Below are 26,720 nucleotides of genomic sequence, written 5' to 3' on the forward strand. Positions count from 1 at the left end.
GTTTCTCCAGATAGTCTTAACATCCATGAGACATTAAATATTGGTAGTACATAGAGCAGATTTCAGTATCCCAACTTCAGCATGTCAGTATAAAGCAGACGAAAACATTCTAGGGGAAGGTAAGCAAGTGGTGTATCTTTAATATGTTTTATGTTTTTAACATAAATCTTAATGTTTTTAACATTAAGACATCCAAAATACACGTGTTCTTGCTTTCTGTTAAGTAACAATCCATTTCTTCCTCAGGGAACATACACACATTAGCAGATTACAAGCCATAGTATTATGGCACAATAGCAGAGTAGTTAAATATAAAAAGCTATGCATTAAAAGGAAGCAAGATAAAGACTTAGACAGATAGGTGTGAATAAAGGCAGGGCAAAATAATGTCCTTCAATTTATGCCTGACCAGGAACCAGTTTGTTCACAAGACCACACAAAAATAATCAAGTGGCAATGGAAGCAGCGAAGGAGGATGCAAAGCACTTTATCTTCCACAGTAACTTGGAAGGAGGGCGAGAAACATGGAAGAGGCATGCTAAAAGAGAAAAGGCGTACAGGAAAAGCTTCAAACAGCATACCTATTCTGCAGAAACTCTCATTCATATATATATACACTATTAGGCATATCCCATTGAAACATGCTACCCTCAAAGTGTACTGAGTAGTGACAAGCATGCTCATTTTTTCATATTTCAGAGTTATTAGGTGGCACAGATGATGTTCTAGTCACTGAACGTAAACACAGCTGAAAACAGCATGACAAATCATACTTAAAAATGACCATCAAACACCACACTGGCCCTACAACACAATTCCTTTTGTACAGCAATAGAATTCAAGACTAAATAGTTCAAGACAACAGATAACCAATCGTTTGCTGTATTTTAAATGCTACACATCCAAAAAGATTATTTACAATTTTCATCCTGCTAAGCAAACAAGATAGGACTTATGACAGTGAAATACGTACCTGTTTTTCTTAAGCTTTGCTTCTGCTTCTGTGACTTGTTTTGTCACTACTGCTATTCTCCCCATTCCATCAACTTCACCATCAGAATTTGCAGGGGACGAATTGTTCCTCAGTGGATCAGACTTAATTAAGCGTTGCTTCTCACGACTAAAACAGAGATATTAAAAGCAAAGATGTTCAGTAGCTTCAACATCCATTTTGATGTATAGTCCCAATAGTTTTAAAATCTTCAAAAAAGTAGCAGGACAAGATTTCAAGTTAAAAGAAAAAGAGCTTTACACAACTGCAATCAACTACTGTAAGTCAGTTTAAATCCAAGGGCTTTCTTTAGACTCCTACGTTGTCTTACTGAAAACTGAGTGGGGGAAAAATCTGAAGGTAACAGCAAGGTATTCAAACTCAGATTTTCCTTCCAGTTACAAAAATAGACTAGTAAAGGACTACAAAGAATATACATTTTACATTAACAATTAAACTCAGTTGTACCTGGCAATCTCTTCTTTTAAGAGTCTGTATTCTATCTTCTTATCTTCCGGTAAAGCCTCTGGAGTTCTCATTGGATCATTTTCTTTTTCTGATTTTGGAGGGGCTTTGATTTTTGAGGCCTGTTACAACGAGGTTCAAGTCAATACTAGTCACACTAGTTTAAAATACAGCTGTTAACTACTATTTTTAAGAGGCATTTCAGCACAAACTTAAAGCTGTTCAAGGCTAATAAGATCTTTTAAGTAAAGAAAGATGCATTGAATTTTAATTGAAAAGCCAAAATATATTACAAATTCTATCTTCAGGATGCCATCTTAACCAAAAATATCATTTTAATTAGCTTGTGCAATCCAAATTACAATGTAATGCTCCAGACAGGAGTAATGTACTCACTCTTGCCCATTTCTGATGTAATCCAGTATTTCTTGACCAAATTCTCAAGTTTAAATTCCGTATACAAAGCAAAATCATTACAAAATAAACCTATTAAATGCTGATAGTGTTTACCTCAACATTTCTCCTTGCTTCTTTTATCATAGATTCTAGTCCTCCAAACACGCTGTTAGTTGAGTTAGACGGTTCTCCATCAGACTCACTATCATCCGAGTCATTTAATGTAACCACAACAGACTTGTGTTTTGGAAGCTGTGGGAAGAATGAAAGTTTTACAGCAAGGAGAAAAAGTTAGAGACAGATACAACTGAGCACATATTTACTAGAAGAGAAAAAGGAGGTTAACTCCTTTTGTTACCATGGCACACCAATTCCATATGGAAAACAAAAAAAACCAAACCAAACAAACCAAAAAAACCCCAAAAAACCAAACAACACACCACCAAAACACTAAGCATTTGTGCATCTCCACTACAAGATAGAGATACTGTACCCATTCTTGATACTGTAACATGAAAGGTACTCCAACACTTTCAACCTATTCCCAAGTATCTGCAGCATATTTAAGTCTCCATGGTCATAGCATACAAATCTCAAATCTTTGACTCCTATACTTCATGAATTATTTCAATTCTAAGGAAAATTATCATCTGCCATTTGCAAGCAATTTTTTTAAGTAACTGAGAGGTAACAATCAATCAAGTCTGCATTAGAAATGCTGTGGCAGACATACCAGAACTCCCTCATCTTTCTGCCACACAGTTGTGATGCCTCTTGTCCCACAGTTATACTTAGCTGACCTTACAGTAAGCTGCTCAGGCAGTTAAATTGACAGAACAGTACATAAAGAATAAATGAAACAAGATCAATCACTTTTTGCCAACATCACTAACTGAAACAGCTCACTGAGTATCAGATGACTGCCAATTCCAGCACAAAGAAAGATGCAGAAACAAGGAGACAATTTAGATGAATCTCAAATGCTCTGGAGTTACAGCTTGAAAAGAAGCGACTTAGTTCACATTTCCAGGACTGCTCTTCCCATCTCCCAGTGTAGGTCTGGACAATTACAGTTACACATTTGACCTTTACCTCAGGACAGGACCTCTCCAAAGCTCTAAGTGTCTTTTAAAGTACACGCCCCACAAAAAAAAACCCTACTTTTTAAAGTGAAAAATACCCAATTTCCACAATCGTTTCTTTTTGATATTCTCTTTCTGGACAGTTCTTAAAATAAGGATGGTATCTACTACTTCTGAATGTACTACAGCTGCATCATTTTTGCACCACCATAGCACAGGTAGGTGAAACTCCAATTTATACTGCTACAAGAAAACAGAACAAGGCACTGGTCATCTCCTCACAAATATTCTCTGGCTGTAGCTCCATGGAAACCTGAATTAATCAGGCAAGGCACCCCACCCTTTTCCTCATCTTCAGATGCCCAATACACCCCTTCCCTCTCACTGGCTCTTGGTATTAAAAGACCAAAGCTGCCAAGCTGCTTTTGGCACAGTTGTGTAGGGTAAACCGTCTCTAACTGCCTTCCCCATTTTTCTTGTAGGGGAAAAACTGATGGGGGGATGGTCAAGTCCGCTTTTCTCCAGGTGTTTTTTCCCAGGTGTTATTTTTTTATGTGGTTCAGCAAAACTTTTAACAATCAGTAAACTAACACCAGGCAACTACTATCACACTGCCTTCAGTAAGATTAGCTTCTGCTGCAGGGGAACCACAGCCTCAGCTGTCACGCAGGATCTCTCCATAAGTTCCAAGACATATTTCCGATCTGTCATGAACAGACCCCTGAGTCCATGACTACTTTGAAAGAGTGTTACAAGATGTCACTGAAAAAGGAAACCAGTATCTGTAGGCTATTTCACTATGCAGAGGTCCTCAACTCCACAGAAGAAATACCAAGGTTTGTAAATTTAAAACCTCTTCTGAAATATGGTACAGCATACTCAAACATTCAAAAGCTATCAAGCCCCCAAAACTACGAAATTAGATTTCAAAAACCTGAAGAATTTGCATTTTCTATACCTTTGTTATTTTTTAATTTCTGGATTTAACCACCAATGCTCACAGAAAAACTATCAGTTTTTAAGTTCAAAATTAAAATCTCATGATTTCATTTTTTTAGGCTCTAGTAAGAAATACCAAATACTACAAAAGTTAAAAAAAGTCATAAGCATTCAATACAAATTGCTTCTAAAACCTTAAACTAACAGGAGTAATTGTTTTCACATTGAATTGTTTTCACAGAGGACAGAAATACCTTGTGAATAGTCTCCTGTGAACATTATTTGGCCATAAGTTCTGTAAAACACACAACTATTTTATATATAAATATTCTATATCCCAAGCTATTTAAAAAAATTATTAACAAATGCAAAACTCTGTTTCTATAATCATTTTTGTAAAAAAAGACAGTAGCCAAGCTAGCTGAGTCAAATACAAGGTATTAATCTGTCAGCTTTAACTAAGCTAACCATCATTAGCAACAGGCACTAAATTTCAGTTGCAGGTTTTTTAATATTTACATAACGTCTTTCAACAGCACAGCTGATGAGACATTTATTATGTTACTAAAACAAACCAACAGCTCCTCAGTAACACGTGTTCTCCCTCATTTATGCAACAGCATTTAATGAAGTGTCAGGACAATAGAATATATGGTAATTTAAGGGTTTTTTTCAGAATAGGTTTAGTATTTAAACATAAGAACACTTAAAAATGTAAGTAAACATGAAATGATTATAGAAAGGATAAGCATGCCCAAATTGAACAATTACTCTAGTTATATCTAGAATTTCAAGCAGATTGTGAAGATGGGTACAGGCAAAAAAACCCAAACAAACAAACAAACAAACATCCACTTTAAGCTTAAGAGCACAATTTTCCACAGAAAGGAAAGAAGGCCTTAGAATGACCAAAAAAGGAACATTCAGGTCTCTACTATCTTAAGCTTTTTTTTTCATTATAGCATCAGGTAATCACCAAGTGATCATACAGTCTGTATTTATGAGCAAGAAAGCTGTTGGCCAGCTACAGCTAGATTTGATAGTGATACAATAGTCTTAAAGATACTATATATTCCTCCAAATTTAGTTAAAAAAAAAAATTAGTTTATTAGAGACACCATCCACTGACAGAAAGGCAAAGGTATGGACTCAATCATACTATTCATTAGAGAATCTGCATGGGAAAGAGCTACAACAAACCAAGCTTTGTAAGATGTGTTGTTAAAATAATCGCAAACTATCCACTATGTATGGTTCACTACCATAAATAGAACAGTAGATTCAGGCTTCCAGTCTGGCACAACACAGGCAAGTATGTTTTTATAACACATTTCCAACAATCCAAGGAGACCGCAGACATCACAAATCAAATGCTAGCTGCACATACCTCCCATGACCATTCAAATGAAGGTCAAGTTACAGAATATGGCTTGAGCTAATGTAACAAAGTCTGCTTCCCACCTGAAGAGAATACTCTCTCCTCTGTCTCCCACCCACACTCACAGACATGCCATCTGCCTCCACTTTTGTGCTAGCTCTGATGCTCACATACTGTTCACTGAAAAAAATGAACTCCCCCTAGAAGGAAAAGTACTTTTTTCCCCCCAAGGTTAGTTTTTTAACCAGTTTAGCATGTTAAATAAGTTAAGTAACAGGACTGATGCTCCAGACCCCAGTTTAAAAGAAGGGAGACATCATTGGGCCAGGAGCAGAAGAAAGAGCAAGACCATCTCTTTTTTGGCAACAAACAGTGATTAGATTGGCTCAGCTACCATTGAATAGTACCCGTTAGCCTGTGCTAATCTGGAAAAGAAATTAATTGAACTATATTTACAGTATCTTTCAGTTCAGATGAGTGCTGGTATGTTTTGATGCTCTCAAGCTGTAAATTCTTACTTTAGTGTCAAATTCTTTCTAGAAAAGCATATGGATTATCAAAGTTACTAATTATTCAAATGTTTAATTGAAGCTCCACCGCTCTGCGCTGTATCACTAGAAAAATCTTAAGACTGATTGACTTAACTTCACTTGAACTTCAGGACAATTTCAACTCCTAGTCTTATTAATAGAAAGCACCAATATTTCCTTACTGTGATCACTGCTCGTGGAGGCCTCGGTACTCTAACAAACTTTGTATTTTGTACCCGCGGCTGAGACACAGTATTAATACTGACAGCGGACAGATTGCTTCTTGGCACAGACTGCAAATTATCTGGAACAGGAGGGGAAGGTGGACCACTGTTACTTGAAGTTTCCTAACAAAATAAAACAAAGATACGGTCATAAAAATACACACTATACACAGCTATTTTAAAAGACATAAGCATAAATGAGATTGTTCCATATGTGTCTTGGAACTTGGAATTGTCGTTTAGGCAGACTATCCAAATGTATTAGACAAATCTCGCAATTCTGCAATAATATCAGGAAGGCATACAAGAACATGCCAGTTATTCACAGGTCAACTGCAAAAGATCCACGACCTTTTAATGAGGACGAAACCGATCTAAATTTTCAAAACCACAAACTTTGCTTCTCACTCCAAAAAAACCAAAACAACAAAAAACAAAAGTTAACCTCTCCTAACTCCTTTCGCTAGAAGGTTGAAACAAAGTTAAGTGTCTTGTTTTCTAACTGACAGCTGATAAATAATAAACGTTTTTTGCAGAAAATAAAATCCCCATTCCCCTGCACATACTCAATTTTCAGTATCCTGAAGTTTCATAATTCCTTCAGAAATAAAAGACAAGCTGCAATTTACAATTTCAAGGGTGTTCCAGGATGGCTTTTGTTTCGGTTTCTTTTGGGGCAGCAGAAGGTGATGGAAATTCAGAGGTTTTTAAAGCCATCAGAAAGGCAGCATAAAAAAGCCAGTAATCCTCACCTAGCAGGTCACATTTAAGTTTTGGTCAAGATTGCCATCTAGAGGTTTACATTCAAAAACCAATGGAGTACCTCAGATCTGAAAGCTCTTTTATTGGCTAGAGACTTGAGTAATTCTTCTCTTAAGAGCATCTCCTCTTCCTCTTCCTCATCAGCAAATGGAGGTTTTGGTGGCTGTTCAGGCTCTTCAGGGGGAAGAGGTGGAAGAGGTGGAGGCGGCTCAAGAGAAACACAAGAAATACCCTCCACATAAAGTTGGCTCAAAGATGGTACAGGCTGAGATAAAAAGGAAAATAAGGGTTTGAAATGTGAAAATTACTACTACTTTATGATTATTTAGCAGAGGTTGAGACCTAAATTATTTCATGGTTTAAAACTAATTCAAACTGCAGTGGATTTAGATCACTGTCAAAGGCTGCTGCTAAACAGTTAGTAATCACCCAAAGAAGATAATGGAAACAACAAGGTTAAATTTGGATAGTAAAGTAGCGCAGACATACAAACTAAATGTATATGAGAATTCAGAACCAAAGATAGTCTAGCCACAGAAATATGGCTGACCAGATAGATTCACACTGCTTGAATAAACAGTCCCTAACAGTTTTATGAATTTGTCTTAGCTAACAAAATTACAATTTGCCTTAGTCAAAAATTCAGAAGCTGTCATGGCAGGGAACGGCAACTTTCTACTGCTTTACTAAGGAGTGTAACAATCATTCAGTAAAGAAAAGTGGTGGGAAAGAAATCACACTAATTCAATTTCCATGCAGACTCTTAGGTGAGAAGACAGACAGCATATAGTCAAAATGCACAAAGTTTGAAAGAACAACTGTGATGAGCTACATTTTTTGGTTGTTCTCCCCTCCCCCCAGGTAACAAGTCAGAGAATAAGCATATCTACATACATAGTCTAGAGATAAGAGGCAAAGTTGCCTTAACAATTCCAATTCATTATTTTTCCTTATATGCTTCAGGCAATTTTTGCTTTCTGTTATGAAACAGCATAGCTCTAACAATGAAGAGAAAATTTTAGTTCAACAGGGAGAACTTCCATTAAACAGGAATTGAATGAGCCAAAAAATAGCTGAAATAAAGAGCTTAAAAAAGCAACCACAAGTCTATCAGACAGTTGAAGGGAATCACCAAATAGATAACTGTATCAAAAACGGAATCTAAATTTAACCCTAAGTTTAGCATTAGAAATAAGATACAAAACGAGAATTATCAACATTTTCAAAAACACATTCCTTTCAAAGTTACTTACTGGAATTGGAGGTGGCAGTGGCAAGGAAATTGGTGGTACTGGAGGTGGAAAATATCCTATTGGACAATCAAAAAAAGGAGGCTGCACTGGAGAAGAAGCTGTAATTAAAAAAAGTTATTGAGTGTAAGAAACCTGGCAGGTAATTACTCAACACCAACTCGTGCTTATACTTTAAATGATTTAATGCAGAAGGAGGAGACATGTTTTTACTATGCACCAATTTGAAAGGTAACACCAGACACAGCACAGTGCATTTATTTCTTACATACATGTGTATCAGAAGAGTAGTTACCTGTCATTTTTCTATTTTACGTATGAAATGCAAGTACAGCCAAACAGTACTACTGAGGTAATGATTCAGCCCTCATATTTCATTTAATTTGCAAGAATCTACCTTCTTAACCTAGGTATCTCAACACAGAGTCTCCTGATTACTGACTACCAAAAATATAGTACAAATTAGGACAGAAGCAGACCAAATGCACAGCTGATACTGAATTCTAAAACATAAAACTAGAGCTTGAGATGCTTCATCAAGAGAAGATTCATTTAGCTTACATGTTCAAAACAGCAGGTGTATTATTTTAGCAAATGTCTTGGTTTCGGCTGCAATAGAGTTCATTTTCTTCCTAGTAGCTGGGATAGTGCTGTGTTTTGGATTTAGTATGACAATAATGTTGATAACACACTGATGTTTTAGTTGTTGCTAAGTAGTGCTTACGCTACTCAAGGACTTTTCAGCTTCCCATGCTCTGCCAGGTGCACAAGAAGCTGGGAGGGAGCATAGCCAAGACAGCTGATCCAAACTGGTCAAAGGGATATTCCATACCATATGTCGTCATGCTCAGGATATAAGCTGGGGAAGTTGGCCCAGGAGCAGTGACCGCTGCTCAGAGACTGGCTGGGCATTGGTTGGCAGGCGGTGAGCAATTGTATTGTGCATCACTTATTTTGTGCATTCTATCATTATTATTTTCCCTTCCTTTTCTGTTCCATTAAACTGTCTTTATCTCAATCCACAAATTTTACCTTTTTTTTTTCTGATTCTCTCCCCCATCCCCCTGGCAGGGAGACTGAGTAAGCAGCTGTGTGGCATTTAGCTGTCTGCTGTCATGGTTTAGCCCCAGCTAACTAATGTATAAGGAAGGCTGACAAGAAAGGAGGAAAAGAAAAAAAAAAAAAGATGGAAGATGAAAAGCAAGACAATAAAAATGGCCAATAAAGTAGTATGCTTAATGAAGCTTTCTCAACACTCCACATGTTGAGATGAAACAAGGAAACCTGAATACCTTAAATGCACCTCAAACTCAGAGTCAATAAATGATTTAGGCTGAAAGAGACCTCTGAAAGGCATATGCCCCAGCATAGGTGCTCAAAGCAGGGCTGCCCCCAAATTCAGGTTGCTAAGGGCTTTGTCCAGCCAAGTATTTGAGAATTTCCAGTTAACCTGTTCTCGTGTTTGACCATCCTCTGTTAAAGTTTTCCTTTATATCTAACCAGAATTTATTTTGTTACAATTTTCTGTTGCACATTCCACAGAAGAGCTTGGCTCTGACTTTTCTGTAACTGCCCACTAGGTAGTTGAAGACAGCAGCAAAAGCCTTCCTTAGCCTTCTCTTCTCAACACAAACTCAGCTCTCCCAGTCTTTTTCCATAAATCAAGTGCTCCAGTCCCCAATGAACTTTATGAAAAACAGGTCTGAAACAGTTTCCCTTAGTCAAAAAGGTCCTTTGCTAGATTCCTTTTAGTATGTCACTGTCTTTCTCCTACCATGAAACCAGAAAAGTGATGCAGTCTCCTCAGTGTTTAACAGCCCCCTCCAACCACCCACCCATTATAGTCACAGTGCTACAACCCAGGCTGCAGTTCACTTTTATCACCCAAAGCCACACTGCTAACTCACATTTCACCTTATGTCCATTGGGACCCCCAAGCCCTTTTTTGCAAAGCTGCTGTCTATCCAGTCAACACCCTGGGGCCCTTACTTTCTACACAGCTGCTTGTGTAGAAAGTAACTCTACAGTACTGCAATGAGAACAGTATAACCTTGAAGACCTCCAAAACACCACTACTGCAGAGATGGAGAGGAAAGAGAGTCAGCATTAAAACAAGACAGAATTAGCTCACCTTAAAATGTTAGTTCTATAACTGCCACATCTCAAAAGAAAGACTTCCCTTCTAAAATGATAGCTCATTTCCTACTTTTTAACTATTTTTACCAATCACCATAAATAAGTCTTACCTGGAGAGTTATTTTCACTATCTGTATCCATAGCAACTTCATCATAATTATCATACTGATATATGCCTCCTGCACTATCTGTAGACTGCTTATCCAAAGACCATCTGAAGTCCGTATCTGAAGACTAAACACACAAAAAGGTGTATTTTATTTAGCTGGTCTTCTGTTATTCTTTTAGAGTAAACCAATTAAAAGTAAATTTTACAAACAGGCCCTTGTAATTTTGTCTTCTAATTGCTTTATAAATACAATTTACTTAGCTTGTACAAGAAAAGCAAACTGAAGATTACCTTTTAATCAAATCCCATTACAGGCAGTGACTTGACAAATTAACAGGCAGTTTTGAAAATGGATCTTTTCGGGAAAGGCAGGTTGGGGGGTGTCATGATACATAGAAGCAACTTTTAAATACCTATTAGGTCATTATGTATCTGCTAAATTACCATGGTTATATATTTCTGAAACACTGAAAGAGAATTAAATGCTTTATTATTTTTGTTAATATGTCATGGCAATTACCAAGAGCGCTTAAACTACCCTTGTTAGAAACAACACAAAATTGCACAAGGATCATCTTCACTATGACAAAGGTTGTGTGTTTAGGTGAAACATGTTCTGATTGTTTTAAGACTGATGTCTCAGGTGGTGAATAATTTTATTGTCCCAGAAGGAGCCACACACCACACTGAAACATGCCCAGAGACTGTCGACTAATAAATCAGATTGTTTAAAGAATGCCTAACACTATACAGATGCCAATCAAAGTTCGGTGAACACTAAAAATATGCAGAAGAGTATGTATGTTCATACATACTTGAAGAACAGTAAGTATGACTTCTTAGACTCCTCAATTTGTATATTTCCGAGGCATACAGCAGACATTTTGGTAGCTTTCAGAATTTCTACTGTTTACAGTTAAACACTTTTAGCCTCAATTTTCCACTCACTATTATTATAAATGGGACTCTTCCATAACATGACCTCAAATAGGGAGTCCCAATTCCCTTAGTTGCAGTTTCATTTCTTCACAGCATCAGTAGCTCCAAGCACTTGAAGCATCTAGCTGCTGCAGCAGCTGTACTGCTGCCATGATGAAAGAATTAATGCTGAAGAAACTGTTATTTTTTCTGTAATGTACCAATGTTTTAGAGACAGAACATTAGTGATTCAAGTGCCTTTTGCTAATCTCAAAATCAGAGAACGAAGACAGCCTACAAGTGCAGCATGTAACTCTGTTCCTTCATAAATTTGACACAATTCTGACATCCTGTAATGAGGCTAAAGTAATTATCTTTTGTGTCTGGGCATATTTTGTACCTTGACAAATTAAAAAATACTACAAAGAAACCAAACCTTACATGACATTTTGAAAGAAGCAGGCCACTGAAGTTGTATAGACACAAAAAGTTTGAAAATGTGGAGACAAAACTGCCATCTAAGAGAAGAAAGCCAAGAAAGTTTGGTTGATTGGTTTGTGTTAAATTACAGATTGCTCTTTGATCACAATGTTCAAAATATCTTTAGGAGGAAAACGCTTTACCACTGACTTGCAAATGTACAACTCATGCAAAACTGATCTTACCAAATCCAAAGGGAATGCCTGTCTAGCATGGGATTAAAACACTATAAACACTGAAAGACTTTGAGCTTTTCTTTCTGTTTTTTTAAGGGGGGGAGGGGAGGAAAGGAGGGACATAGAACCAGGAGGGGCAAGACAGAAATCACTCATGAATCCCAAATATAACACCGGAACACCATAACAAATCTATTACCCTGCTTCTCGATCTCCTCTTTCCTCCAACTAGCTTCATAAATCGATTGTACTGCTCTTCTTGATTTGAGAGGTCCCTAATTTTTCTGATTTCTTCTTCTCTCTTCCTTCTCTCCTCTTCCTCTTCTAGTTTCCTCTGGTGTTCCTCCTTCTGACGCCTGTCTTGTTCCTTTTGCTGCTGCATCTTCTTTGATGTCTTCGTCTGTTGTTTCCTCAAAGCTTGCTTGGCTTTAAATAAAAAGATACATGATTAACTCCACCTTACTTAAATGGTTCCCCCTAATCCTAGATTCTTCAAGAGCTTTGAGTAGATGTATGGGGTTTTAGAAGGATTAAAGGCTCATTGCCCAATGTTTCACATAATATACTACACTTTTTTTATTTCAGACGTCATGCCATTGAAAGATATTTCAGTAACGTTAAACTTATTACCTGTAGCACTAGGTTTTTTTGTTGAATGTACTTTTGCACTGGCTTTGACTTTCTGTGTTACACTTTTCGTTTTTGTTAATTTTTCTTTGCTTTCCTTCATCACCTGTTGTTCTTTTTGCTGCCATTTTTTACTAGCAGACTGAAGTGCAAGAAGCCTAAGTTGCAATTCAGACATCTCCTCCTCATCATCAAGCAGCTTCTTGAGAAGAAAAGAGAAGAAAGGATAAGACAAAAAGTCAAGAAACACTATTTAATAACTAATTTTTTTAAAAAAACTCTTTTGAAGTCTGTCCCTAAATTTTTACCAAGAGAAAGCTTAAAAATCCTACCGTACTGGTAAATGTCATTCCTTAAGAATGAACTGTTTCTATTACCGAAACATTTCTGGACTGCAATTTGGAAAAAGCCATCAGGGTATCATAATGCAATTATGCCTTATCTACGGAGGAACACTTTCTTACCTTTTCAGATGTAACATCTGAACTGCTAAGCTTTCGCACTGATGTTTGTTCTTTATCTTCCGTACCTTACAAAAGAAAAATACCATATTTGAGTGAGCTGTTTCTCATGAGACAGAGCTACATTAAAATGATGTGCAGAATTTAATCCATACAAACATATTTTAGCAGTATCATTGGTACATAGCGTAGAACAGAATAGCAGTTGTATATATAAGACCACATTAACAGACATGAATATAAACTTGGCATGTCTGATGAAATCCACATCATCATGATGCCATAAGCCTAAGGCAAGATTTGTCATTTTTTAATAATTCTCTGTCTTAAGGTTGACACATACTTCCCCAAGAAGCAAAGAAAAACAGATTTGGAGACAGGGGAAAAAAAGACTGCTTGCCATCTGTTTTATGCTACCATCTCATATCAGCTGCCGTCCTGAGCATCTCAGATTCCACCGGCAGCTATTTTGAGTAACTGGTCAGTCTTTTGCAGAATTAAATATAAAGGCCCAAAGCTGCAGTAAGAACACACTTGCTCCACTTCATGCCAAAGGAAAATGGAAAAGAGTTATCCTGTGGAAATGAATAGTAAATAGTAATGTTTTCCTGCTAAATATTAAGATGTTGACATATTAATTTGTTAGACTGCCAAAAAGCCATATATCCATCTGATTATTATATAATGTATACATATATACACATTAACAAATTACATTTATATAATATATACAATGCTCTATATTACATTATACTATTACATAATTTAATTATTTGGCTAGTAACTATTAATGTAATTGATAGCAAAATTATAATTATAATTATGTCATTTATATATAACCACACATACATATGTTTATCTGCATCAGAGGAAGGAAATAAACATTTAGAGAGAAGCTTGGAGATCTTTTCCTATATTGGCCTTTCTTCAGAGATATTCCTTCCCACAATTCAAACTGGTAGAAAGTAAGTCTGCACTCCGTACAGCTTTTACTCTTCCTAGGCTTTTACGAAGTCACATTCAGAAAGGCGGTTTAAAACATACCAAGACCTTATACCTAAACAAAAATAGTATGTAGCAAATGCTGAAGGTCTTCCTGCTTGCACATGCATGCATTTTTTAAAAGCACACTTACAAGAGGAAGAACAATAATTTCTAATACCCATACATACTCTAAAAAAAAATTCAAAAAAGTTATTACACTAAGCAAAGATCCTAACCATTCAGTCCACAGGACGGAAGTAGGGAGACACAGATAGTACAGTAGTTTCCGTGATGCAGACAGACATACGCAGGGACATACTACACAAATTAAAACGCTCTTTCAAACCAGAAGGGCACAACACAGGCAGAACAGACTAATGGGCAACAAGGGAAGGAAAGCAGAGAATACTGTAAAGCCTCTGTCAGAGCAGTTGAACCACAGAAAATTAATTCTAGAAAGAGACACAAACATCCCTGAGTTTTAAGACAAGTTCTTCAACTTGAACAGGTCTGGAGAAACATCCAGTACACCATTTGAAAATAAATATAACGGGAAAGACAAATTTTGCTCATTTCCTAATATATGGATAATCAAGTAGTATACATTCACTTGATAAACATGAATCTGGAGTAACTCAAATCAGATGGGGTTTTCTACTTTAGAAGCCTGTATTATATTGTCATAAACGGTCACTCTCATACATAAGAATGATCTGAAAGCAGACAGATTATGTCATGCATTTGAGTGGTGTGCAAAAATTAAGATGCTCTTAATGTGCATACATAGCATCTATTTTCACTATCATATGAATTGTATTTTCAACCGCAGTGCTTCTAAGTTTTTAAGTTGGATTTTTTTTGAGACTGTTTTGCTTTTTAAATAGCTCTTTTACTCCTGCCTTGCTATGTTCTCTTTCTGCAAGCTACCAGTTTTTCTTCCATGGTCAAGATCTGCTACTTTTCCTCATGTCTCCCGTTAAAAACTACATTATCTCTTAAAGAATACCAGAACCTTTTTTTTTTTTTTTATTAATGGGAAAGACACAAGGGGAAAAAATACCTAGAATGAGGTCGTTTGACTACTAATTATCAGTTTTCTTTCGCTTTCTTTACACACTTTTGTCATGGTTTAACCCTAGCCAGCAACTAAACACCAAGCAGCCGCTCAGTCACCCCCCACCTCCAGTAGGATGGGGGAGAGAATTGGGAGGGCAGAAGTGGGAAAACTCGTCGGTTGAGATAAAAACAGTTTAATAAATAAAACAAAGTAGAACAGTAGTAATAACAACAACAACAATAGAATATACAAAGCAGGCAATGCACAATGCACCTGCTCACCACCCGCTGACCAATGCCCAGCCCATCCCCAGAGCCATGAATCCCCCTTCCCAGACCACGCCTCCTAGTTTATATACTGAGCATGATGTCATATAGTATGGAATACCCCATGGGCCAGTTGGGTTAGCTGTCCTGGGTATGCTCCCTCCCAGCTTCTTGTGTACCTGGCAGAACATGGGAAGCTGGAAAGTCCTTGACCAGTGTAAGCACTACTTAGCAACTAAAGCATCAATGTGCCATCAACATTCCTCTCATACCAAACCCAAAGCACAGCACCACACCAGCTACTAGAAAGAAAATTAACTCCATCCCAGCTGAAACCAGGATAGCTTTGTCTTCTGAATTCTCATTCTGAAGTTATATATAAATCATTCTGACTTTCAGTGCTCTAAGTCCTACCTTTCTCCATATTCCTAGTAATTACTCACCCGTATTCTTAATCCATCCATTTACTACTTTGTCTCTTCCCACTCAAATTGATAGTTTACACACATTGACAAATTAGCTAACATAAGATGACAAGTGATACCACAAGCACACCCTCAACCACAGCAAACACTTATTAGAACTAAATGAAGCCTCAGAATAGGAAGCTTAAGCTAGCTAGCCTCATTTTGCTGCAGACTTGAAAGTAAGCTTAAGAACTTTTACCACAGGTCAGCTGGACACAATAACTTGTTTCTCACTAACTGGTTCATGCATCTGAGCAATTATGCTCTTTGGGCTGCAGTCCAGAACTACCTGGACAAGATACTTACTCTACCCTTTGGCTACATTTCTTCTACAAATCCTTTCTATTTCTGGCCCATGATTTTTTCACTACCTATGAATATCAATAGTGACCAAAATAATTCTGGTGAAAATATCTCATAAGGGCTTGTTACACTGAAGAAAACACATAAGACGAAATGCAGAAAAAGATGTCTCTAAATGTTATCTTTTCAGCTAAAAAAAAACACAACACATTTTGCTTCTGCAAAAAAGAACAAGGGAAAAACAGAAGGAAAACTTTCAGTGAAAGCCAATGATTTCTGCTGTGAACAGCAATTAAAACCTTCAAGTCTTGTCCTCCTGCTTTCTGCCAAACTATCAGTTAGTCTAAGAAAACACGTTAGTTAAAAAAAAACAAACCAAAAACATGCTTCCAAGCATGTTTATGTAATTCAAGGAATTACATAAACCAGGAGTTAAGTACATTAAATCTGTAACTTAAAATGTTTAACATTTAATTAAAATGAGTATTTTAATTAAAGTAAAATTTTCCCCAACACCTAATAAGTATGATAGATAATGGCAAGTAAAAAGAACTTTACAAGCTAAAACAACTTTACAAGTACTTACCTTGGCTGGATTCTGTGACTTCAGATTTTTGCGATGACTGTTTCATTCCTTCTTTGCCTTTTTTTAATCTGCTCCTCTCAGCTGGAGTAGGCAGTTTTTGTCTGAGAGGTTTCAGTTCAAATGCCTGAAAGGCTATAACCGGATTTTTCTCCTCAGGAGATACTTCTTTTATAGCATCCGTTGTAATACTGTCATTTTCTACAGTTATTTGGTCCTCAGTGTCCACTGTTTTATCATCATCTTGTTGTTCATTTTCTTCCCTGTTGCTCAAAGCCAGTCTCTCATCTTTATTAATGTACTCAAGCTCTAATTGTATCTGCTTATACTTCAAGAGCAAATCCTCAAAACTTTCTTCCACAGAGTTTTCATTTTTAGAAGAGTAGTTCTGCTTTCTAGATGGGGACCTTCCAAAAGTTTTGGCTGAATTACTGGTCAAGAAAACTAAGACAAGAACATGGATAACCTTAAAACCGGCGATACTACCACTGAAGACTAAATTTATGACAAACAGAACTTAAGATCATTCTCATACATTTTATTTTACCTTAAGGCTAGCCTGAAAAATATCCCTTATAAATACGAGAAGCATGCAAAAGATGTATCCATTATTACATATTGACAGCTTAAATATTTTCTTAAACCAACAATTTAAAATATCCTACTTATGACAAGAATTTCATGAATAGCTGAGAAGTCTTGTCTCTTGCTCACACCACCCTCCCAGAAACAACAGCTGTAATGCTTAGAAGGTTCCCTATCACAAAGAGTAAGTCAGACTTCCAGAGTTCGTAACTGAAGTATTGACTCCCCATCTGACATTCTGAAAAAGATAGGTTAAATTCATTCTTGCTCATTTTATCCTTTCATAAAATGCTAAGTATAGCCAGAGCGCAACTACACACTGCAGTAACTGTAGCTCAACAAATGAGGTAAGGCACAGCATAATCAAAAACTGAAGGGAATAAGAAAAAGTCGCTAAAGACTTGCAATCAAAACATTCAAAAAATGGTAAAAGAGGATTGGGAATTACTAATTACTCAGAAAAGGTTGTCTATGCATGCCCAAGGGATAGATTTTCTTGACATGTTGTCCAAAGCAGGCAATGGAAATATTGTTAGGCAACTGTATCCAGAATAAAAGTTCTCACTATTAGAGGTTCACTTCCTCTTACCTTAACCTGACACTTGAAAAGCTAAACTATCCTGTAAAATAATCACGCTCGAGGGGAAATCTTTTAGGATACCAAGTCAGATTTGACTCATTCGACTTTCAGTATCAACCCCACTGTGATAACAGCTGACTCACACCCAGTTACGTGAAATGCTTTTTCATCAACGTCATCTCTTAAAACAATAAATGGAGTAAAACTAAAAGCTAAAATAGGTGTCCTCTGAAGGCAGACATACTGAATCCAGAGGAAGATAACTTTATATTTGTCTTCTGCTCACAACATGCATCAACAACTTAGATGTTTTGCTATGTTAACTTCTAACCTAAGTATGAAGAATCTTGGTATGTATCCTACAAAAACAACTTCTGTAATACCAGGAAATGTTTTGCTATACAATGCTTTCTTAAGCTTCAGCACAAAAAGCAGAAACCAGTAAAGATAAATTACATAAAATCCGGAAGGAAATCCATCAATCTGTAAATATGCTGAAAATACCAAGAGCTGTGTGCAGTGTAACACCAAATTATGTAGTAAGCATATTTGCCAAATTCCCTTCGAACTTCGAACACATTTCTACTTCCAAAAAGACAAGTACATTAGTGATTTTGTGAGTCACAGGAAAATGTGAAGCTAATTAAATGATTTAACATAATTTATAAAAATAAATCTAACTATTATTTGATATTGAAATATTTCAATAGCTTCTGGAGTCATCTAGAGTTGGGTGACAAGACAAAGCTTTGAGATGTTTTTTGTGCTCAGGATAATACAATTGCTACAGCTCCCACAACGGTATTAATCAGAAATTCTGTGTTTCACATGTGTAGAATTTTTTTTTCTATGTGGTTCTACACAGAGAGTGCAAGACTACATGGAGTGCTATGAAAAACAGACAGGCACATATACATTAAAACAACAGTTATTCTTCAATCAACTCAAGATAAACTTCATCCTACAACCAAAAGAAAGAGACCAACTGAAGAAACTGGGGGGTTAGAAGTGAAGAAAAATGCACGCTGTGAAGAGTTCAGAATTCAACAGAAACAGTCACATTTTGGTCCCATATTTCAAAATTCCACAATTCTCTATGCAAGAATTTCTGCAGAATGACTATCCAACAGCTTCATGTTAAAGTTGCTAGGAATTAAAAGAGAAAAGCCTATTAAAAGCTAATACCCAAAGAAAAGTAACAAGAATTCTTTAAGTGCTCCACTGTGTCATTTACTCCATTTATACATATACTTCTACACAGCACTGTGCGAAGGACTAGTTCCAAGGATAAAGAAAAAAGACCTCTCTCTCTTAGTAGACACTTAAACATTTCACTTTCCTAGGAGAATCCCAAATACCACTCCAGTCCACAAGCCTCCTTGTACCAGTTGATGTGAAGGTCTCTTCTGAAGCCATATGCCCATGACCTTACACCCCTACTCCATTAATATTAGCAACATGGTACTTTAATATTTAGGAATACTGTAATATCGACTCCTTTAGGTGGTAATGATATGAAAAATACAGAAAAGAACTTACACTGAAAGAAAATCATGGGCCTTCCTTAACTATATGATCCATAACCATCTGAACGTCACTTATTAAAGAGCAATAGTATTAGAACCTTCTCTATCATATTCAAACAGAAGAGTGCATCTTAAATATCGGGGGGGGGGGGGGGGACGGGGGACGGGAAAACTTCCTCATTTTCTGCCTTTGGTTTGGAAATGCACTTATCAGTTTCTGAATGCTCTTTTAATTAAAAGGGAGAAGGAGACTCTATATCATTATTAACAAGCACTTCAAGGTCTGTTTAGGATGATCAATACGTTTGCCCTGCAAATTACTCATTACGCAGAAAGTAACCATCTTCTGGTACTCAGAGCAACACTGCAAATTAAGAGACTTAAAATCTACTTTCACCACTAGAACCACCCTACTGTGCGACCTTGGACAAATCATATCTTCACTTGCTGCCTCTTGAGATAAGATCCTTGAATGAAGAGTTCTTATGAAGACTTCAGTAATGCTGTAACTTTACCAGATGAGATTAAATAAAAGCACCTCTTATCACTAGTTTACATATTCCATCCACATTAAAAAAAAAAAATTTAATGACATGGATAATCTTGTATCTAAAATAACACAAGGATCTACAATGAGTAGATTTCAAAGCCTTAAGTCCTGGCACAAATAGGAAAAATTCTTTTTCCTGGGATCAACCAGCACAGTCAAGCAAACAACGCACATTCTTTGACCACTGGTACCGAGGACAATAAAACACTGTAAGATTCTGAAGAATAGGTCTTAACCACTTAACTAGTTCTTTCGCTCAGTGTTTTTTTACACTTGTCTATATTTTCAGTTAGACAACAATGCAGTCACATCAAATTTCAGTACCAGGCTGCCCCTAAGTTACACTTGGCATCAGTTCTTTATGTTTTTTTCTACAGCAAACCTGGAAAATTAGAGGAGCTTTCACAGTTCCTACTCCTAAAAAGAGGAAATATTAGAACTCTATTAAAAAGTCACCTAACCAACTCTAACAGCAATCAGTGGAGAACATCCTACAAGGAATGCTGGGCATGGCTTTATAGAGAAATAGAGTTTTCCTATGTTACCCAAACACCCATATAAACCACATTCTGTGCGTACAGTCCCAGGTCAACTTAGGTTTAAAGTCAGCTTTAGCTATGTGTAACAGCCTCTGAAGGGCTAGAAGCGAAAATGAAAAAACAGTGGATCCTTCATTGCCCAATAAGGGAAATTAACAAGCTTAGGGTTTTAGCTTTACAACTGTAACACTTTAATTATATACATTAAAACTGCCGCACCAAAGACTGACCCCGCTTCACAATACTCGCACTTCGGGCTAAAAAAGCAGCCACCTGGGATCCAATCGACTAAGGCTTTGTTTCAGGCCACACTTTTTGTTTTTCCCTACAGGGAACTGATCGGCCAGGTTGCAAGCCAGGTCACAGCAGTAATCCGGCTTCCCAGCAGCCTCTCCTTGAGAAGCAGGGCCCGCTGTCCCAGCCAACCCCTGGACTGGAAGGGGAGCCTCCCTCTCCGCTACCCCTACGGGAGTGCTCGTGCCAGAGCGGCAGGAAAAAGCGTCCCTTCCCAGGGCTTTCGGCCGCGTAGCGCGGCACTGACACACCCAGGCCCACCCCAGCAGCACGGCCTCCCCGTCTCCGCTCCCTCTCACGTCTCAAGGATACATTTTCGAGGCGAGGGCTCCCTCCAGCCCTGGCTGCTACTGAATCCGGCACCACCTCCCCCTCCGGGCGGCCTCCCCGGAGGGTTGCCTCCCCGATCGCCGCCACCTTGGCTCCTACCCCAGTGCCCTCCGCCCCTGTAGGGCCGGCCTCGGAAACGGAATCGGTCCAGGGCATTGTGGCTGCGCTCCCAGAAAGAGAGCCGGGGGCCCGTCTCGGAGTGCGAGCCCGACGGCATCCGCGGCGCCGGCATGGGCGGCGGATGGGAGCGGAACGAGTCCTTGGGCCGATACCCGCCGTGGCCGTGCAGGTGCCCCATCTCCGGAGGGGGCTGGTGCCGCGAGCGAGGAAAGCGCCGTTCAGAAGAGGAGAGGGAGATGCCCCCGCGGAGGTCGGGAGGCGGCCTGCGTCTCGAGTAGGGCCTGCTGCTGACGAGGCCGCCGCCGGGCTCGGAGCCGCCGCCGCCGCCACAGGGCCCGAAGCCGTTGTTGTCATCGTCGCTGATTTCGCCGTCCTCCAGCTCCCCTTCTTCCTTCGGAGAGAGCCCGCTAGGATCCAGCGCCGCCTCCGCAGGCGCGGCCGCCGCCTCCGCGGCCGCCATGGGGCCCAGGCCAACGGTCTCGGCGAGGCAGAGCGCGGCCCGCCCCAGCCGCACGGGCGGTTTCGTTTCCTGCGCAGCCCGGCCCGGCCCCGCGCAGCGCCCCCTCCCCTTCCCTCCCCGCCGCCCGCCCGGCTCTGCCCCGGCCTGCGCGGACTCTCGCGAGACCACACCCCGTCCCCCCCCCTTGCCCTGGGGGGAAGGGCGGTACGTTACGGAAGGGGGAGGGAAGAGGGGGCGCGGGATATCCTGGGTAATGTAGTTCCTAGCTGGGGGCGAGGCCATGTAAGGCAGGGGGCGGGGAAAGCCGGTAGCTTAGCCTATAGCGGGGCGGTGGCGGGGGACGGACGCCAATGGGGGTTTGACCCGCCATGTTGGTAAAGGAGGCCAGTGGGAAGGCCGCCATCTTGTTGAAGGGAAGCGAGCTGTCTGGAGAAGGAGGGTGGTGAAGCGATGCCGACTGGCTACCTGGCGGCGGGTTGCGCTGTTCGCTACTACAAGAGTGTCAATGGCAACTTCCCTTAGCATCGTCCGGGGCAGCACCAACCTCGGCGCTTCTGGGGGATGGGTCCTCCTGGGCGCTCATGTGGGTGCTGTCCCCCCGAGCTGCAGACCCTTTCTCTTTGGTGGGGCCCCCTAAACGGTGCACAGGCTTCTAAAGAAGGAAAAGCAGCGGGTGCCCTGGCAGTGCCCAGCACCTTGGTAGGCATCGTTAACCCTGCTCCCTCCCTGTAGCTAAACTGCTGTTAAAATTTTTAAGAGGGAGGTTTCTGGGAAGCTCTCCCGACCTGTAATTGCTTTGAATTTCTGATTGGCCCTAATGGCTTCTGTGACAGGAGTGAAAAGTGAGCATCGGAGAGGGTAAAGTAATTACATAAACTCATTAAATAATTTGTTTTAATTGCACTTCTTGTTCTGGTGCTACCTTGTCTGTTTCAGGGACTTGGCCTCCTACTATGATGATGTCAGGCAAGCAGTGATGGCTTTCTTTGGCAGAAGGAGAAACCTTATTTAAAGCCTTTCAGCCTTTCTAAGTCAGATTGGTGTCTCCTGGAAAACTCACAAAACTTAACTTGTACAACTTCTAGCACAGTCCCTGAGAATTTCTTTGCAATGATCATGCATGCTGAATGTCTTTGCAGACTTGCCATGGTTCTCAAACTTGGAGAAAGACTGCTGCCTTTTTGTGCTTTTCGTGAGGGTGAATTAGGAAGTGTTTTTTTTCAGTGAAGAATGTGCTATGAAAGCACGAGTACCAAAAATGAAATTCAGTATCATGTTACTATTTATTTTTCTTCTTTGCCTTTCTCGTTAGATTTTCTTCAGATCCAACAAGAATAGGAGAGTGGATAATGCATATGCTTTGTAAAGTCTAAAACGTTGTGCCAAACAAACTTACTTTTCTTTGCTCAAAGCACTTCGCATCTACACACTACATGATGTAGAATAGATACCGTTCCAATTACTTGACTTCATAAAAAACAGCGTAGAGTAATGGAATGTGTGTATCATGTCCTAAATTCCTCTAAGTTCTTCAATTTAAAACAGTGTGGATTCTATTAAGATATTTACAAGGAAGAATGAAGCAAGTTAAAAGTTTGCTTTTTTTTTTACAGTGATCCATTATACTACAGTAGTGTGTTATTTGTGTCAGTTCTATTCAAATAGATTTTACCTCTAGAAATCATGCTTCGTTAGTGGCTTATACTATTTTACATATCCCACAGTACTAAAAACATCCACAAAGGGCTGGCAGATATGACACGGGACCTACTGAAAATTTTCTTAAGTAGCAGCTGGAGGTCAGGCAGATTTCTTAAACAGTGCCAGGTGCCTGTGTCTGTGACTGATCCGCTGAAGTGACAAAGAAGGTTCAATATCACTACATCTAAGCTGCAGAAATTTCCTTCCCAGCAGACGTTTGCTTACTTGGGCATCCCAGAGCTTTGTATGTATCTGGTTCCAGTTTCCTTTGTACAGTTACCTTTATTTCTAAGTGTTTTCACACACCAGTAGGAAATTAGTATCAGCATCTTTTGGAGTGGAAAGGAAAATGTTTATGGAACTGTAAGGTATTGGCAAAGAAGCAGCAGCTCTATGGGAAATTAACCTGATGTGGATATTCCCACTCTGTTGATAGTTACTGTATGTTTGCCTACAGTTCATCCAACAAGTGTGCTGAATTTATTCAACAATGCTATATCATCTGTATTATAAATGTCTAGCTGAGATACTTAACCATCTGAAAACGAAGATCCTGAGAATCTCCCAGTGGTTTTGCTTATGCTATGGTATCATATGTCCCTTCTTTTATTTCAGTCATCTGATCCTGCCTGCTTTTTTCTCTCATCTAGGGTTACCGGGCAAGTAATTTTATGTCTAAATTTTCAGGAAGAAGCGGATTCATCGACTGTATTAATCACTGTTAATAAACAGGGAAATGGATAGTGTTAAATTCTCTTCTGTAAAGGGAATAAAATGGCATGTGTGGAAAGAATGTGTTGATTTGATGGTTTTGGTATCTACACATTTGAACAAGAGGCCATAAACGTTTGAAAACTGCGAGGGAGCTGCCATTCAAAGCGAAAATGTTAAGGAACTGCCTTGCTTATGGCATGGGTAATAGATAATTTTTTTGTGAGTTTTCAGTGCAATGTGTAAATTTAAGACAAAATAAAAAATAAATTTTACCTTAGCTGCATTTCACTTCATGCCTTTGAAAGAGATGATACTGCTGCTGGAGAACAAATTTTTTATGTTAAATACTGAATATGTTTTCAGTAAAGTACAAATGGAATAATTTAAAATATAGGAAAGCGTATGTCTTAATACTGGAGCACAGAGTTTGAGTTACTTTTTATCACGTTCTCTGGCCATTACCTGCACCTCTAGACATGGGCAAAAAAGCACTGGAGAAATACCATGTTTGTGAAGATGTACTTGAATTATTGAAAACTGTGTACATAAGCAGCTAAGACTCAAGGAAGTAAAAGATACCTTCAGGATCTCTACCAGCGACTCAGCTTGTGCAGTTAGTAACAAGTTCCTGTATTTAAACGTAAATAGCAAAGGCCACAAGATGGTTACACAGCTTTAATGCAATTAAGATTCATTTGCATATTTTACAAATGTGAACTATGACCATTAGTGCAGCTATCCTAATCCTAGCAGTATTATTTCCGTTAAAGTTTTAAATATCCCTGATATAAAAAATTACCATATTCTCATTTTCTCATTATATGTGTCTCAAGCTCTTTATCCAGAGCTGAAAAACAATACTGGAGTTAGTGGTCTCAATGACGTTTTGGTTTTAAGTGACCTCATTTTTGGTCCACAAAACATTAAAAAAATCAAATTTTTGAAGTTTGCAGCAGAAAATTAGTAACATGTTTACCACATAAATTAAATTAAATTATTACAAGTAAAGTGGAATCTTGTTTCTCAGAAGCACAATTTGAGCTTTAAGGACTGGGCCACATTTCAGAATATAAAAGACGTTTGGTATCTTTTGGTACTATAATGTTTGGCTGAGGCTAATTATATGATGATTTTTGTTCCCTCCCTGCTTTGTAAGTGTCAATTACCATTGTCTGATACCAACACAAGACTTAATCTAGCCAAGTTTAGGCTTAATTCACTTTACATTCAACTGAAACTTGTATTGGTGTATTTGGTCTGGCTAGGATGGAGTTTCTTCATCGTAGCCCGTATGGTGCTGTGTTTCGGGTTTGTGGCTAGTGTAGATACCACACCAGTGTTTCGGCTGTTGCCCTACCCTCCCTGCACAGCCTCAAGGCACACGCTTTTTTCCACTCTGCCCATGCCCCCACGAGTAGGCTGGGGGTGGGCAGGAGGTGGTGAGGGGACACAGCCAGGACAGCTGACCCAAACCGGCCAAAGGGATATTCCACACCACGTAACCTCGTGCTCAGCAATAAAAAACAGTAGAGGAAGAGGGAGGATGGTGGGGGAGTTGTCTTCCAAGCTGACCATTGCTCAAAGACTGGCTGGGCATCAGTCTGCTTGCGGGAGGTGGCAAGTGATTCCCTTTGCGATGCCTGGTTTTTTATTCTTTACCTCACCTATTAACCTGTTTTTTATCTCAATCCATGACTTTTCTCGCTTTTGTTCTTCCTGTTAACCACCCTATGCCGCTGGTGGGGGAAGTGAGTGAGCGTGCAGCTGTGTGGGTGCTTAGCTGCTGGCAAGGGTCAACCCAGCACAGCTGGATACATAAACTATGTGCACAGTGTATACATGTGCTGCTAGTTAGTGCTTATTCATACTCGCTGGTTTTTCCCACCCAGTACTGGGGTGTAATAACTTTTATATGATTCTACAATAAATCTTTCTGGAACTAAGAGACTTTAATGCCTTTTGTTTGATCGTTTGTTTGTTTGTTTTCTTCTTGCTATTCAAACAATTATAATTTTAAATACAATGGACTCTAAATAATGAGGACTGTTTTTTTTTTTCAATCAAGAAAACATGAAGCAGTTAATTGAATTTGGGGGGAATGGTGAGGACAAAGTATGTGACTGTGAAATGCTTCTTCATAGGTTCTGGGGGGTCAAATGTTATGATTTCTGCAGAAATAGCTGAACACTGTATAGATTGTATTTGAATTTCTGAGAATTATGTTCAGTTAATCCATAATTTGACACTATGCAAGTTACACAATTTCACATCACTTTTTCTTTTTCCTAACTAATTTCTTCTGGGTTTTTTTCATCTTTTTTTTTTTTAACAGAAACCTGTGTGAAATCTTCCTAAGAAGAAAGAGGTTTATATCCAAGAAGGAACATCCAACTTCAAAATAAACATTAAGTGAAAACAAGTTCTTACTGAACACAGTTAATGCCTTCAAAAGACATATGAAAGTAAAAAGAAGTAAAAATTAGGAGACAGTAAGATTGAGAAAAAGAATGGAGAATCACATTCAAACAGAAGACACGATGATAGATTGAAATACTTGCCTCATCAGAAGCTTAAATAATATTTCACCCAGAGATATATCTGAGCAAATTATATTAAATGCCTTAAGGAATCTTCCCTTGGATGAGTTAAAAATACAAGATAAAAATATGAGCTATTTATATGAGATATGAGGTTAAAATGAGATATTTTGCATAAGACAATTTAGAAAAGCTTTTCA

General features: G+C 38.8%; 1 protein-coding gene across 5 annotated transcripts in view; it reads right to left on the reverse strand.

Moving 5' to 3' along the window:
- ZFC3H1 (zinc finger C3H1-type containing) overlaps window positions 1-21,676 on the reverse strand; it is a 60,143-nt gene extending 38,467 nt beyond the window's left edge. For 3 of the 5 annotated variants that reach the window (XR_012673592.1, XR_012673591.1, XM_075150009.1), the window contains exons 1-12: window positions 20,971-21,676; window positions 16,588-17,007; window positions 12,928-12,992; window positions 12,467-12,665; window positions 12,036-12,262; window positions 10,264-10,387; window positions 8,021-8,118; window positions 6,829-7,032; window positions 5,964-6,128; window positions 1,967-2,104; window positions 1,460-1,578; window positions 974-1,120 (exon numbers count right to left, since the gene is read on the reverse strand). Coding sequence is in view for 3 of the 5 variants with exons in the window: in XM_075150009.1 (XP_075006110.1) it covers window positions 974-1,120; window positions 1,460-1,578; window positions 1,967-2,104; window positions 5,964-6,128; window positions 6,829-7,032; window positions 8,021-8,118; window positions 10,264-10,387; window positions 12,036-12,262; window positions 12,467-12,665; window positions 12,928-12,992; window positions 16,588-17,007; window positions 20,971-21,568 (2,504 nt within the window). In the remaining 2 variants the exon portion in view is untranslated. Of the gene's footprint in view, window positions 1-973; window positions 1,121-1,459; window positions 1,579-1,966; window positions 2,105-5,963; window positions 6,129-6,828; window positions 7,033-8,020; window positions 8,119-10,263; window positions 10,388-12,035; window positions 12,263-12,466; window positions 12,666-12,927; window positions 12,993-13,267; window positions 13,495-16,587; window positions 17,008-20,970 lie in introns of those variants that run through there. The other 2 variants (XM_075150026.1, XM_075150036.1) reach the window with 2 other exon arrangements.
- Between the last annotated feature and the right edge of the window lie 5,044 nt (window positions 21,677-26,720).

The sequence above is a fragment of the Calonectris borealis genome, chromosome 1 (assembly GCF_964195595.1).
Source record: "Calonectris borealis chromosome 1, bCalBor7.hap1.2, whole genome shotgun sequence".
In the NCBI taxonomy this organism is placed as follows: domain Eukaryota; kingdom Metazoa; phylum Chordata; class Aves; order Procellariiformes; family Procellariidae; genus Calonectris; species Calonectris borealis.